Source organism: Condylura cristata, unplaced genomic scaffold, assembly GCF_000260355.1.
Source record: "Condylura cristata isolate star-nosed mole 26May11 unplaced genomic scaffold, ConCri1.0 scaffold00008, whole genome shotgun sequence".
Classification (NCBI taxonomy): Eukaryota; Metazoa; Chordata; class Mammalia; order Eulipotyphla; family Talpidae; genus Condylura; species Condylura cristata.
The window spans coordinates 8,995,521-9,010,930 of NW_004567109.1; the positions used below are offsets into that span (position 1 = coordinate 8,995,521).

Below are 15,410 nucleotides of genomic sequence, written 5' to 3' on the forward strand. Positions count from 1 at the left end.
TGCCCACTGCTCTTCTTCAAAATGGCCTTGGATCTTCTCTTCGTGTGAATCAGCTTATCAAGGTTGATGAAGAATTACCTGGGAATTTTGGTGAGTATACTGTAATGCTAGCTTTGGGAGATTTGACATGTGAGACCCTTCCATCTCAGAGCAGGGTATTTATCTGCATTGATTCAAGCCTCTGTTACGCACGTAAAGTGTTACGTTTGCTCAGAAAAGGCCCTTAGTCACACAGGACAGCTTAGTCACACAGCTCCCGTACAAGTACTTTATTTCAGTTACAATAGTGCCACACCAGACTACAGTAGCACGAGACACGGTCATACAAAAAAACAGCTCCCTAGCTCCAAACTGCAAGTCCCTGTGCCAGCAGAGAAGATGGCCTGCGGGTCTCCAGGGCCCAGGGGCAGGGTCTTTCTGAGGGTGACTGCCCCTCCACCCTAGCCTTTTCTGGAATCTTGGGGCGGTGGGAGAGGGGCTGCTTCCTGTCTTCTGTCTCTGCTGGGCCCTCCTCGCCTCCCGCCCCTGCCTTCCCAGGACACCAGGAAGCCTCAGTGCACATGCCCTCAGATGAGTGCCCTTCAGGACCGAGTCTCTCCATGGTGCAGCCGGAGGGTGAGGGAGACGGGTGGGAGGCGGGCAGGAGGGTACCAGGGAAGCCTTCCTGTGAGAGGCAGGTGATGTGACCTACTCCTTCTCCAGCTCCTGTCTCTCCTTTCCTCTGAAGGCCTGTGTGAACTGGGCCTCACCTGGAACCCACTGCCCGCCTCTCCCCAGCTCGGGGCAGTATGCCAAGGCTACTCCGGAGCTGCCTGCTCCTCTTGGGCACGGAGGGCCCTGGCTTCCTGGGCAAGGTGATTGCCCCGTGGGAGCCTGGTGGGAACTGGTGGCATCTGTCACAGGTGCTGCTCCCCCAGAGGACTGGGAGTGGAGGGGCTATGATTAGCTCCACCTGGGGCCACTCCTGAACCTGCTGTGGGGAGAGCCTGTGGCATGAGGGAGGGGGCAGGCTGCTGTCTGGACTCCACAGGTCTCACTGCTAAGATTGGGGGTGCTACCCCTCATAGCCTTCCATGCCTGGAAGCATCTCCCACCAAGGGGAATGTCTTGATTCAACTCAAGGGGCTGAGGGCAAGTTCAAGGGCTCTGCAGACTCCTGACCTCTGTGCAACTAACCTGCAGGATGGTGCTTCTGAGCTGCTGGGAGGGGAGCGTGGCTCCAAGCAGGCGCTGGGAGCAGGGGTATGGCCTTGAGTTCCAGTCAGGTCACTTGGTGGGTGCATGAGGAAGCCACAGGGGCCCTGGCAATGGGGCTGTCTCCTTGGGGTGAGCCCAGGGCCAAGCCTCAGGTAAGGCACTAGAGATGGAGGGCGGGCTGGCTGTGGTCCTGGGAGCCGGCCCACAGCGGTGGGCCTAGTGGGATGGAGCTCAGTGGGAGAGCCTGGACTCTGTGACGTGAGGGGTTTTCTCTTTTCTCCTTCCCCATAGGAGACAGTTGGCTAGATGGACCCCAGGGCTAGGATGGGGGGACTCCTGCAGTGAGGGAACAGCCCCCAGGACAGACATGGGGTGGCCAAGAGAGGGATGAAGTCTGGGTACCTACAGCACAGAGGGTGCATCTGATGGGGACCAGGCTCAGCCTGGCAGGAGGGTCCAAATCCAGGGTACCCAGGCACCCAAGCTAGGTTTGAGGGCCGACTTGCCACAGCCACCGGTCTCTGTTGCTGTGACTCCAGAGACCACAACTTCCTTGCTGCGGCCCCCCGCTGGGCTGGAGACAGGCAAGCAACTGCGGGCGAGGTGCAGGGGAGACTCTCCTCCGCACCACATGCCAGAGTGCTGGTGCTGAAATGGCGTTTTCTGTTTTTGGGGCCCTGCTCAGGAGCTGGGGGGTCGCTTGCAGTAAGGGAGAGAGAGGAGTGAGTCCGGGGCTTCTCTTGTCCACAGGTTATTTAGAAAAACAACATAATAAATATACCAATCCTCTCTTTAAAAAAAAAAGTGTTTTAAATGCATTATTTCCCTGAAGGCTTCCAGTGTATTCCACAATGTTTAAAAAATAGTTTCCCCAAAAATATATCTTTAAAGCATTTGACACAGTGGTGTTTGCGGTGTACCTGGCGCTGAGTGTGAGCTGGGAGGCTGCGTCCACTGCCCCTGGCGGCGAGGGGCCCAGGGCTCTGACAAGCGGCCTGACCCCCACATGCCCGCCGCGCCGCGCATGCGCGCCTGGGGTGGCAGGGTGCTCGCGGGAGCCGCTCTGGGCTGTGCTAGAACCACACCGCAGGCTCGGCTGAGCGGCCTCCAGTGCGCGGGCCGAGGGGACGGCCCTGGGGCCGCATGGGGGGAGGCCGCGGGCCCACCCTGGGGCGCCTCCGCGTCCCTCCCCACTCCGTCTTGGCTCTTGGTGCTTTGCCCCTCACCAGACTTCACACTTGTGTTGGGGGTTCATGGGGGAGCCGGGCGGGCAGTGGAAATGCTCCGAGAACTCCCTGGAGTTGGAGATGGAGCCGATGACGCGGAAGCGGGAAGGGCTGTGGGGGTCGGTGATAAGGCCTTCGTGGGAGCTCTCGGGCGTGCGGACAGAGCACCAGACCTTGGTGAGGGCGACAAGGAGAGGCTGGTGTCACTGCGGGCCCCGAGGCCACCAGGCCGGTCTCATCCGAGCCCCCCACCCAGTTCTGGGGCCCTGGGGTCTGCCGTGTGTAAGGAAGACGGCAGGCTGACGCAGGCCCCTCTCCCACTGGCCCCTTCTGCCAGAGAAGCATCGCTGTGTCCCGGCATTTGTGGGAATTTCACCTGAGCAGGGGCTTCTGCCCCCGAGCCAGTTCAAAAGCTCAGACTAAGCTCAGAGCACTTGATTCCTGGGCAGAACAGACTGCCAATGGCCAGAGGCTCTGGGGCCAAGTGAAGGTTAGAAGCTGAATGCCCACCCGACAGACAACCGGGAGCATCTTGAGGTCAAGAACTTTCTGGAACACCCTTAGGATCACCTTGTCCTCAGCCACCTGAAGAGGGATCCGTGTAACAACATTCCTGCCCCCCGACCCTCTGCAATGACAGGAGCTTGCCCCCTCGCAGGCAGGCAGAGGCCTTGTGGCCTACCAGCGAGGAGCTCCCCACTCCAGGGAACGTGCCCCTGGCCCTGAGCCCTCCTGGAACCCCAAGAGGGCAGGAGGTGTCGGAGCCTGGCATTGCTCCTAGTGAACTCACCTGCGCAAACCCCAGGAAGAAGAGCTGGTTGTTGGTGAGGCCCAGGGTGGGCAGGGTCTGCTCAGCCCCGTTCTTCTTCACCCAGTTCTGGTAGGCCTGGGGGAGAGCAAGGAGGCTCAGGCACCCTCGAAGCAGGAGCGCACAGTGGGGACACAGCGTCTGGGATGGGAGGCCTGGGGGCGCTCCGGGGCCTCAGCTTGTCCCCACTCTCTGAAGTCCTCCCAAAGAGGGGAGCGTGCAAGCCTGTGGCTCTGGGTACCATCTACACACCACGGGCCCCCGTGCCGGTCTCAGTTCCAGCCTCTGCCCCACTCGGCTGTCCCAGCTGGACATTCAAGACACATCTCAGATTCAACAGGGCACGAGCAGGGCTATAGATCACACCCAAAATCCCCTTTGACTTTTCCCTCTCAACCAAGCCATCCCCGCCCCACTCTCCGCCGCCCGCATCAGCCCAGGTCTCACTTCCATCTGTTGCCTTGGATGACCTCACTGCCACCTTCTAGCTAGTTTTGTTCGTTCAAATGAGTCCAGCTCTAATTCCCTCATGACCGAGCACCCCAACTCATCCTTCCAAAGCAGGTTGGCACACTTTCCTATAAAAGGCCTGAGAGCCTCAGCTTTGGAGGCCAAAGGTCTGTGGCAAGTACTCGGTGCTGCCTGTCACGGGGAAGCAGGCACAGAACGGGCCTGGCCCACCCCAGCCAGGTCTGCACTGACAGAAACAGCCCAGGGCTGGCTGGTCCTCAGGAGGCAGGTTAGCTGGTCCCAGTTTGAAAGGGTGAGCTGACAGGTCCTTCTTCCATTTACGAGCTCTGCTGTGCCCACTGCTCTTCACTCGGCACCCAGAGGGGACACGCAAGGCGCCACTCACCCGGTAGGCGGCCTTGAGGCCCCCGTTGTCAGCGATGTTCTCCCCGAGCGTGTGCCGGCCGTTCACCGGCTCCCCGTTGACGCTGTAGTTGCCGTACTGCTCCACCATGCACTCCGTCTGCTGCTTGAACGCCTCCACGGACGAGTTCTTCCACCAGGGCCGAAGGTTCCCGTCCTTGTCGTACTCCCGGCCTGCGGGTCACAGGGCAGCGGAAGGTCAAGGGGGAAGAGGCAGCAGGGCCTGGGGCCCCCTGTCCGGCCAGCCATCTGCCAGCCAGCACAGGTGGGGGTGCGCTGCTGGCCTCCGTGAAGGAGCTGGGGCAGCTGGCCGGTGGAGCTGCGGAGGGGGCGGCCGGGGCCCGTGACGCAGCAAACGGGCAGCGTGCTCGGGTTTGGGCGGAGCGGATTCGCTGTCAGGGCTGGTCCGGAGGGCTAACTGCGCGGGGAGCGTTCGGGTCACAGGCCCCAGCCCCCGAGGCCCCACCTCCTCCTTCCGGCACGAGCCAAGAGGATGCTTCTGGACGTTGGTTGGTGAGGAGGCTCCTTTGAGGCATAGGATTGGCTCTGTGTGACACAGGCCTCAGAGGCACCCGTGGGCTGTGCTCATCCTGCCTGTTACACAGCCAGGAAGAGGAGGCTGGGGGAAGCGCTGGGTCAGACCCCAGATCCATCTGTCTCCAAGGCCAAGACTCTTGGAAGCCAAGGGAGCCAAGCCGAAGCACCAGACGCAGGACCTGCCAGGCCCGGAAACGCACCTTGATCATCAAAAGCATGAGTCAGCTCGTGGCCCACGACAACACCGATGCCACCGAAGTTTAAGGCCCTGGAGGGGAGGAACATGGGGGAGGGCTGAGAATGATGCTGCAGATCCCTGCATCCTGGGGCGGGCAGGAGACGCAGCACAGCCTGAGGGCCCTGGGGGATGCAGCCCCCGAGGAGGCCATGAGCTGGCTGTGCCCACCTGTGCCCACTAGATGCCTGTGCCATGCAGGGTGCTCCACACAGCTGCGCGGTCCTCTCAGCAACTTTCACAACCAGGCGTCAGTAACTGACTCCCAGAGGAACAAAGTGGGGTTCAGTCTCGGGCCAGGCCTACAGCCACTGGTGGGCCTGGGGTTCGAACCCAAGACGGTGGTTTCCTTTCTGAGCCGGTGCCCTCCCCCTCCCCAACTCCCCAGCTGTGGCTGCTCTACAGTTACAGAAGCAGCCACCCATCGCGGTGCCTGATGCCTCCACACAGGGACTACCAGGCCCAGGAGACCCTGCAGGAAGCACAGGGCTTTGCCCCCTGCAGCTTCTCTGCAAGTGAGCCAGTGGGGCAGTGGGTCAGTGGGGCAGAGAGCAGCGCAAAGACAGACTCAATGGTGGTATCAGCCCTGGGCCGTGGGGTGTGGGGAGAAGAAGGGGCGGGTGTCCTGGGGGCATCCTACTTGGGTGAGGAGCGGGTGTAGAACGGTGCCTGCAGGATCCCGGCTGGAAACACGATCTCGTTCTTGGTGGGCGAGTAGTAGGCATTCACCATGGGTGGGGTCATGCTCCACCTGCAAAGAGCAGGCAGTCAAGACCCAGGCCCAGCAGAGGGGAGGTGGGCAGGCAGCCCAGCAGAGGGCACCCAGTGTACTTAAAAAGTACACTCCCCTTGGGCCCTCTCTGATGGTGCAACAGGTTAAAGTGCAGCACTGTGAGACTGTCCAGGGCCACTGTGCAGCGAGTTTGACTCCTGGCCAGGGAGCTGACGCACAGGGCGCAGCAGACCTCTCCTGTCTTGACCAATGCTCCCCTCAGCAGTGGATCCGTCTGTTCTGCTCCCCACTCTGCCCTCTGCCTCTGGTGAACCCTCTCACCCTCTCCCACCCCCTGGCCTTACCCCAGTTCTTCTACATAAAAATAAATAAAATTAAAAATATATTGTAGAGGGCCCTCCCTGGTGGTGCAGCGGATTAAAGAGCAGTACTAAGAAGCTAAAGCCACTACCGCATGAGTTCGATCCCCGCCTGCCCCGGAGGTGACCACATGGCACGGCAGACCTCTTCTGACCCGCCCGCTGCTCCCCTCAGCAGTGTACTCATCAGTCTGCCTGTTCTGCTCCCCACTCTGTCTCTGATGAATCCTCTCACGGCCTCTGCACCTCTGGCCTGTACGCCAGTTCTGCATGCATAAGTAAATAATCTTTAAAAAAATATATATTGTAGGCCCTCCCTGGTGGCGCAGCGGGTTAAAGCACAACACTGAGAAACTAAAGCCACTTCCGCATGGGTTCGATTCCCGCCTGTCCCGGAGGAGATCCACATGGCACGGCAGACCTCTCCTGGCCCGCCCGCTGCTCCCTTCAGCAGTATACTTCGTAGATCTGCCTGTTCTGCTCCCCACTCTGTCTCTGGTGAAGCCTCTCACCGCCCCTGAACCTCTGACCTGTACCCCAGTTCTGCATGAACAAATAAATAAATCTTAAAAAAAAAAATATATATATATATAGTATAATGAAAACACCACTATCTAGGAGATCTGTTAAACTCAGGAAGCCACTATCTCAAAGGAGCAGTGTATGAGCTACAAAACCATGACTGGGAGGAGACTCCCAGTCCAAGGCAGAGCCCTGGATTTTCAGTGGGGCAGACTGTGACAAGTTCATGGGGACATGTTCTGTTTCCACGTCGCGGTGAACCTTTAGGAGACCGCACCTGCTGAGTTTGGGTATAATATCAACAAAGAGTGTACACAGGCACCAGAGAAGACAATTCAAACAGCTCCGCCTTTGCAACTGCTTACTGTGTCACTGTCATATTTCAAAACAACAGCTTGCGACAGCTTGCAGAAGCAGATGTGGGAACCAGCTGTCCTCTGTTAAGCCAGACATTAAAGACATTTGCAAAAGTCAACCAGCCTCTGCTCGCTAAACTTGAAAAGTTATTTTTCATAAAAAGTTGATAGAACCCATGCAAGCAAGGAAGGTCTTGGAGCCCAGTCATTTTTTGAGTACCGAGAGCAGAGTCTGAAACTGATGGTATGAGGCAGGAAGGCGTTTGGCCTCTCCAGGGTTTACGTGGTGTGAAGGGACAAGGCTGGTTAGGCGGAAGGATATTTTTACCAAGAGCACAGAGCAGCCACTGTGTCTCCGCCTGATGAGTCAACAGAGAAGCATTAGGGTTGCCTAAAGCCTTGAAAAGATAGACAATGAAATCTTCATATTTGTAGTCGAATAACTTCTATATATTCAAATCACCAAATAATAATCAAGATACATTATAGGGCAGAAAGCAAAATTTAAGTAGGAAATTTTACGCTAAATTAAAAGACTTCAGATAAGCCTGAAACACTGAGGCAGGGCCTATACCATATTTTAGAGATTGAAGACACTTTTTATGCATTTAGGGGTAATGTGGAAAAAGACAGATGTAGAGAGAAAACAGAAATGTTCAAACAACGTTGTCCATGAGGGGGTGCCAGAGGCAAAGAGAAGTTCTTAACCTCTTGGCAAAATTTCTCCTGAAAAATGTTTTAGGAGAAGAATTCAGACTGCGGATAGTTCTGGTCTGAGAGTATCTGGGTTTTCTGAGGAGAGTTAAGCAACTGATACCAGGTCTCAATCCAGATTATTCTTAGTAAGAATATCTGGGTTACAAGGCTAGGATATTATATTAAAAAAAAAACTCCTGAGGGTTTTGATACACAGTGAGGCCTGAGGGCCCATCCAAGGCCTCCCCACAAACCAGCCTGTGTGAGGAACTGGAGGACGCCAGGCCTGGCTGAGGGCCTGCCCGGGCTGGACGCTCCGGAAAGCCCTCACATGACTGCCACAACCACCCGAGAACTGGCCCCTCTGAGATAAGGAAGCCAAGGCTTCGAGTCTGGAGGTTCAGAGCTGGGATGTGATCCCAGGTCCCTCAACTCTGCCAACAGGCAGGAGGCAGGAGTCACTTCTGAGTCGGTCCTGGCTCCTGGCTGGACACTTCCTGGGTGCCCGTTTCTTCACCTGCAAAGTGGGACAGCGGCACCCACTCCTGAGGGCCCTGCTGACTGTTCCCTCTGACACAGGGTTAAGTGCACCCAGAAAGCGAGCCCAGCCCAGCCCCCAGGCAGCCTGGAACTCACTGGTCTCTGTTGGGAGCCTTCCGGAGCTGGTCCGCGGTGACCCTCCAGGAGAAGTTGAAAAAGCGCATGGCGTTCTCAAAGTAGAGGTCTGGAACTGCGGTGTACTGGACCAGAGCAGAGTGCCAGCATCAGAGCCCTGCCTGGGGCACCTCACGCGTGGTCACGGGACCCTTTCACAACTGAGACCCCGCGAGACAAGGGGTCAGTTTAAGGGACAGAGGCTAAAATGGAGGGCTCAGGGCTGCAGGCTGGCCCTCTCCCTCTAGGGCCTGGCATGCACCCCTTTATGGAAAGGACCCCAAAGCCTACTTTAGGAGCCATTAAGAGCCTCACCGGGGCCACGCAACACCCCATGGTGTCTTGGGCTGTGGGACACCCCTTCTGCAGTGCCAGGCCCCGGGCAGGAAAAGCTTCTGGCACTGCCAGCGGGACTCTGAAATGGCGGTGGGTTCCAGGCCTACAAGTGCACGTCAGACACCTGCCACACGGTGGCCGAGCGTCCAGCCCGCTAGTGTGACTTTTACCTAATTTGACTTAGAACTTCATGAACGAAGGAGTCGCGTTCTCCTCAGTCAAGCTGGGATCTATCTTTGAAACTGGCATCTAACACACCTTCCCACCCCTCAGCTAGCCTCCCTGCTCTTGTTGGGGGGCACCTCAGATCTCCTCAGAGCTTTTAGGCTAATGGGCCCAGGGACCAGCACCCCGGGCTGTGGGCTCTGCCTGTCTCTGGGAGCCCCTGGATCTTATGGCACAACGCTCTGGGGCATCTTAAATTATCCTCAAGAAAAACGGCTGCAGAGTGAATCCCATATCCTCAGAAGTAATTCTGACATTCTTAGGTTTTAAATATAACCCATGATGAGGGGTTATTATAATTGCAAAAATGCCTGAATTCACAAATTGCAATCACAAGACGATCTAAAACTTCTATCTTTAAGGGCAGAGAGACAATCCACTTAAAGTAAGGAGTTGCCAAAAGCTTCCCCCTAGGCCCAGAACAACTTTTATTGCCCAAATTAAGCTCAAAAGTGCATGTGGGACTTAGGCTTCCTCTTGCCCAGTAGCATATTAAGGTCCAAATGACAAGTCTGGATTTCTTTGGAAATGGGGGAGCAGGGGGTTCCAGGGAGAGGCAACAACTCTGGGAACTGGAAAGGAGGAGGGGATGTGAGGGGCCCCACTCTGTACTCTGCCCTGATGTTTAGGGGTGCCCATTCTCTTTGTGTCTTCCAGGACCCGTTACACCCCACTATTTCCCACTCGTTAAATGGAGCCGACCATTTCTAGTGGGGCACAGCTCTGGCACCCACTTCTGGCCACTGGTGGTAGCTCAGGGAGGCAGAGCCTTCCGCTGGCCCAGGAGAGGACCCTGGCCCTGACCCCCCACCCCGCCCACCCGAACCCGACCCGCTCCATCCCCAAACCCTAGCACAGCATCCTGACAGTCTTGACAGCCACGTGGTGCCTGCATCCAGACCCCACCTGGGGATGCAAAGGGCAGGCTAGGAGTCACTTACGTCATTGAACACTTTGTCGAGTTCCTTGGGGTCCATGATAAAGTTGGGGTAGCCGATCATGTTGTAGATTGCATCCGCCTGCACAGGAGAGACAGAGGACAGTGAACGTGGAGACCGCTCAGAGCGTGGGTCCTCCTGCCTCAGGGCCTTCACACCTTTCTGGAAAGATTCCTCCCAGTCTAACTTTGCCTGATACTTTAGGTCTGCCCTAAATGTCCCCAAGGGTGTTGCCTGCTCTGGCTACCGCCCACTGGCACAGCAGCTCCTCTGCCCCCCAGTGGACACCGCGCCCCTCCCCCCATTCACCAGCTTGGTTCCACGGGGCCACTGATGCAGCCACGTGCACATGGCTGTCCTGCCACTGCACCCACAGGGCAGACTGAGGGCCGCCAGCACTGTGCCGAGCTTGGGGTGGAGCAGCCTGGCTCTGTCCACCCTCCTGTGCCTGTGGCTGCTGCCACCCCCAGGTCCCTGGCCAGGCTGACCTTTTCCTTGGCTGATTTCCGAGTGTCTTCATCCATCCACTTTAGGGTGCTCAGGCTCTCCTCGAACGCCTTCTTGATCTCCAGGATTATCTCGCTGGCCTGAGGAAGCAGATGCAGAGACAGTGAGGCCTGGGCACTGGGGTCGCCCACACGCCTCGGCCCCACGCGGGAGGCTGCTGGGCTGGAGAGTAAACTCAGCTTCGCTTCCAAGCCTCAGCTTCCAGCTGCAGGGCTTGGGGAGTCAGAGCTGTGGTCCCCATCCCCAGCTCCTCTGAGCACCAGCACCCACAAGCCAGGGTTGGGCTTCATAAATGGGGCTCCCTGGTCATTTATGCTTAGGAAATGCAGGGTGAGTTTTTTCTCAGGGGGCCTTTCCACAGCCTTTGATGAGAACATGTGTTGTGGTTCTTCCCCGAGAGTGCTAGAACACATGTTTTGTTTTGTTTTGTTTTTTTCAGGCTAATTGGGCCACAGAATTTCTTTTTGGTGACCTGAATGCTGAAGCTTGGAGCGCTCAAGCGAGGAACAGCATCAGAGATGCTGTGCTTGGGCTACCCTCCAGGGCGACACGGTCACGGTCAGTGCTGGAGGTGGGAGCTCCCGGAGCATAAAATGCAGAGAGCTGATGGTGACAGGCCCCAGCAGACCCCGTGCAGGCCGCTCATGGGTTAGTCACAGAAGAGATTTGAGTCTCAGTTTGCTAGTCTTTGGCTGTGAATAATATGCATGAAATTATTAATAGTGATAAAACCTAACAGTAACAGAACAGCTACCATGTATTCAGCCTGGTAGCCTGGTGCCTCACATGCAGAGCATCTCCCTTAACCTTCCCCATGGTCCCCAAGTTACAGGTGAGGTGAGACTACTGTGCCGGTCACCCAACCAGGAGGTGGTGAATCCTGGGCGGAGGTGGGGCCTGGCTGTTCCTCTACCTGTCCTGGACAGACTGTGACCTGTAGGGTAAGCAAAGTCACCCCCAACCTTACCCTGCTGTGTGCTCTGCACCCCTAGGAGGCGCAAACAGCGGGGTACCCCTGCAGCGCAGAGGTGAGGCCTGATGAGAGAGTGCAGACACAAGGCCCAGCTCCTGACAATGGCAGCTATTGCAGGTAACTGTCAGTATCCCGGGGCCTGGGGGGAAGCTGAGCCCCGGCCGGCAGTCGGCGGTAAGTCTGTGTCCAAGCAGGACGCACTTACGATGTTCTTGCTGTCCTCGGCGAAGGTCGCTTTGACAAACATGGGGCCCAAGGCGAAGCCCAGGTTGTTTTCTGTGTCGCTCACGCAGAACTTCCAGCGAGGAAGACAGGTCTGGAAAGACGACTGAGAGCGGTTACTCCTCCCAGGCCTCCATCTTCCCAGCCTCTGTGCAGCTGAGCCCACGTTTCCTGCCAGGACTTCAGGGAGAGCTTTCCTGACCCAGGGGCGGTTATTTTAGAGCCAAGAGCACAGGCGTCCCTGTGGCCTCCCGCGCCGGGCCGGCCACCTGGCTTTGCACTGGCACTTCGTAAATGGAAGCCGGCTGAGTGCCCCAGAGGAAGGCCTGCCCAGCAACACGCAGGATGTCGAAGCCCGTCCTGGCTCTCAGCCTGGCCCCAGGGCCCGGAGGACCCAGCCTCCTGGAGCTCGGCTCGGCCCCGCGGGGCTGCCACTGCTGCCTCCCCGCCAGGCGGCCTCTGCCTGGGAAGCCCGAGCCTCCGCCCGAGCCTCCAGCTCCAACGAGGTGACCTGCCCAAGGCTGGGTGGTGGAAGCAGCATTTCCTGCTCAGATCCTGGCCTGAAGCTCCCGGGTAAGACCCAGCCCTACAAATGAAAAGGATCTGCACAATTGGAGGTGTCTCGGGGCCCCGTGAGATGAGCACAGGGGTTTTCCCTAACAAGGACGAGCAGAGAGGTATACAGGCAGGGTGACATGGCCGGGACCTGGACCAAGTGGGCGGGCCTGACCTGGGCCCCCTGGAAGCACAGTGGGGGTGGGAGGGCCTGAGCTGAAGAAGCAGGTGAGCCTCCTGCAGCCCACTGGGTCCTGCCACGGAGCTGCCCCTGCCCTTGACCCTCTGCAGCCGCCCTGCACCTGCCGAGCACCTGCACTTCAGCAGCAGGGCAGAAGCTGCTCCATCCCTCCACCCCCACCCACCCAGTTGCAGGCTCCCCATCACCCAGGTGTCCGCACACTGTGGGCCAACATGTACGCTTCACCATGGGAACCCCTAGGAGCACACTCAGCTCTGCAGGTGTCATCAGCTTGCCTTGCAACCAGTCTCCAGAACGCATTCCTCTTGCGAAGCTGAAACTGTTCACTTACACTTACTCCCCCAAGTCCTTAGTCCCTAGCAACCGGGCTGCAGAAGCTGATTTTTACTTTGGGCTCCTGCAGAGCAGGAGCTGGGGTGCACAGTGCTTGGGGTGCAGACGTGGAATCTGAGGTGTGGGTTTTGAGTTCACTCTCCACTTTGGACCTGTGCTTTGAACAAGGCCCCCCCCCCCCCCCAGCCGAGCCTCAGTGTCCTCATCTATAAAATGATGCAACAGTTGTTCGTGCACAGAGCTGTTGAAGGAACTCGGTAAGCCAACACACCTACAAAAGGGAGCACTGATGCTGTCTTTTAGAATTAGTCATTGTTTGTGAAGAGCTGAAAATGCACAAGAGTCGTAGTCATCAGACGGGCTGAGTCTGAGTCTGAGTCTGGCTGCTTCTTTGCTGGGGACTAGGGCAGCCCCCACTTCCTCCCCGGGGCCCTGCGTCCTTATTCTTTTCTGTAACTTGGCAGGGTAAGCGATGCAGGGCCCGCTCCACCCACGGCCTCTGTGAGCTCCTCTGGGTCCCGATGACCATCGAGATCCTTCCTAGTCCAAGCGCTGCAGGGCCAGAGGCCACCTGTTGCCATGCGTCTGCCTCAGGCTCACCCTGGCCTGCTCCCAGTCGGCAGCGCAGGAAGGTGGGTCAGCTGGGCTGGTCCCATGGGAAGCCCACTTGGTAGGAGCAGGACCTGTTTGCAGCCACCCTCTCCCTCAGTCCTCTTCCTGCCAGAGGTGGGTGTGCACAGGATGGGAGAGAAAGGAGAACTCCCAGGGTGCACCCCAGGGGGCCGGCAGGTGCCACATCCAGCGTTTTGTGCCGTCCTCCTCTGGTTCCTGCTCCACTGGGCCTGGGCGGGGCTTTGAGGACAGGGGTCAGCTGGAGCCTGCTGCTTCCTGGGGTTTGCTGGTCACTGTCCTGGGGTGTGGGGAGGACAGGAGTGCTGGGTGGGCTTGGCACCCCAGCCCTACTGCTCTGTAGCTGGTGTGGCCCCAGCCGCCCAGGGCCCTGGCTGTGTGTACACCTATCTCCTCTCAGCACCAGGCAAAAATCCATCCCGCCAATTCCACCCTGGGCGCACAGGTCTGGCTGCTTGAATGGGAGGGTACCCGCCATGTCCTTGGGGAGAAGGTGGAAGTAGCTGGTTGGGGAGCTTCCCATTGGCAGCAGGCTCCTGCAGGGAGGGCAGAGCAGGGTAGAGCCTGGAGCCCTGGGGCCTCTGCATGAGCTCACCCTTGTGGTGTGGACACTTAAGGGTGGCAGAGGCCCGGGAGCCCGATGGCGCCAGTGAACTCTCCGTGAGCCAGCTGCTGCTGTGAGACTGTCATGCTTATGGGGAGGAAGTAGTATTATGGGGGTGCCCTGTGTAAGATGGGGGGGATGACTGTACCTTCCTCTAAGGAGGTGTGAAGATCACCATCGAGGATGAAGAGAACAGAAGCCACTTTGGACTGGAAGAGTGGCTAAAGCGCTGACTCTCTGTAGAGTCCTTTAAGAGTGGAACAAACTGGGCCCTCCCTGGTGGCACAACGGGTTAAAGTGCAGCATGATGAAGCTATCACCAGCCCTGCAGCACTGAGCTTGATCCCCCACCAGGGAGCTGACCTACACGGCACAGCAGACCCCTTCTGACTCCCCGCTGCTCCCCTCAGCAATGTATTTCAGCTGATTTGCCAGTTCTGTTCCCCGCTCTGTCTCTGGTGAATCCTCTCACTTCCACACCTCTGGCCTGTACCCCAGTTCTTGTGTGCATAAATAAATCTTTTTTTTTTTTTTTAAAGAGTGGCATGCACCTCCAGAAGCTTCTGCCCCTCCCCAGTCGGCTTAGGTCCCCTCCTGTGCATCCAGGGACACCAGGATGATGCCTACCTATCATCTACTGTCCCATGAGTTCCACGGCCCTGGTGGGGGTACCCTGGTCACAGCAGCCCCCAGACCAGGCCTGGTGCAGAACAGGTGCTCAGCATGTGAAGGAGAAAGCACAGGGACTGACCCACCTTCTTCGTCCCATACATGACTTCCATGAACTTCTCATCGGCGTCCTGAAAGCGCTGATCGAGGAAGGAACTTGTCTTCCGTACCAGGTTCCAGATCATGTAATTGTTCAGCAGGCTGGGGCAAGAACACCACACAAGCTCAGGAATGCCTGCCGGCTGCAGCTTGCACACGTCCCCTGCTGACCTCACAGGGTGCTCAGGCCCAGCCTCCCCATCCCAAGCCCCTTCCTGGGTTGCCCTTGGGCTGGTTACTGCTCATCTGGGGGGAACCTCATGTCCTGGAGAAACCCCCTCAAGGCCTAATGCAGTGACTTGTACACCGTAAGTGCACACACAGTCCAGGCTTGTTGCAAAACAGCGACAGTCTGGATGGCATATGGCCCTGGGCTGGAAAGGGGAGGGTTCTGCCACAGTGCGGAGGTGTCCTGGTCAGAAGATCACCCTCCCACCCAAGAGATGGAAAAGGAAGCCTAGGAACAGGAGGGCAGGAAGGGAGCTTTGGCACCCAGGCCAGGGTCTCCGTGGAGGGCAACTCTCATTACCTCCACTCCTGAGGCACAAAGAACTCTCTGTGGCTGCTGTGACCTTTACACAAAGAGATGTCCACTACAGTGACCATCTAGCCTTAAACTGGAACCAGTCTAAATGTCTGAGAACAGGAGGAGCACATGTATATTCCATGGAATATTACACAGCCATGAAAAATGAGATCTGTGTAGAGGTCAAGACAAAATAGACTATACACCAAGTCATAATGATAGCAGAGAGGGAACCACGGTTGACAAAATCTACATCTCTCACATATACAGACTTTACAAATACCCAATGAAATCGAAGGTAGTGTTTTGGGTAATTAAAATTCTTTTATCATAGTTTTTAAAACTTCTGCAACAAATCTTTTAAATTAAAAAAAAAAGCCTATCATATGTACATT

The 15,410-nt window shown here is 57.2% G+C and overlaps 1 protein-coding gene across 2 annotated transcripts in view; it reads right to left on the reverse strand.

Moving 5' to 3' along the window:
* Positions 1-254: 254 nt before the first annotated feature.
* ECE1 (endothelin converting enzyme 1) overlaps positions 255-15,410 on the reverse strand; it is a 71,228-nt gene continuing 56,072 nt past the window's right edge. For both annotated transcript variants that reach the window (XM_012722440.1, XM_004678573.2), the window contains 10 exons: positions 14,477-14,591; positions 11,381-11,491; positions 10,184-10,282; positions 9,699-9,776; positions 8,179-8,282; positions 5,517-5,627; positions 4,842-4,909; positions 4,088-4,278; positions 3,214-3,309; positions 255-2,596 (listed from right to left, as the gene is read on the reverse strand). In XM_012722440.1, coding sequence (XP_012577894.1) covers positions 2,420-2,596; positions 3,214-3,309; positions 4,088-4,278; positions 4,842-4,909; positions 5,517-5,627; positions 8,179-8,282; positions 9,699-9,776; positions 10,184-10,282; positions 11,381-11,491; positions 14,477-14,591 — 1,150 coding nt within the window. In that variant the 3' untranslated portion in view covers positions 255-2,419. The remainder of the gene's footprint in view (positions 2,597-3,213; positions 3,310-4,087; positions 4,279-4,841; positions 4,910-5,516; positions 5,628-8,178; positions 8,283-9,698; positions 9,777-10,183; positions 10,283-11,380; positions 11,492-14,476; positions 14,592-15,410) is intronic.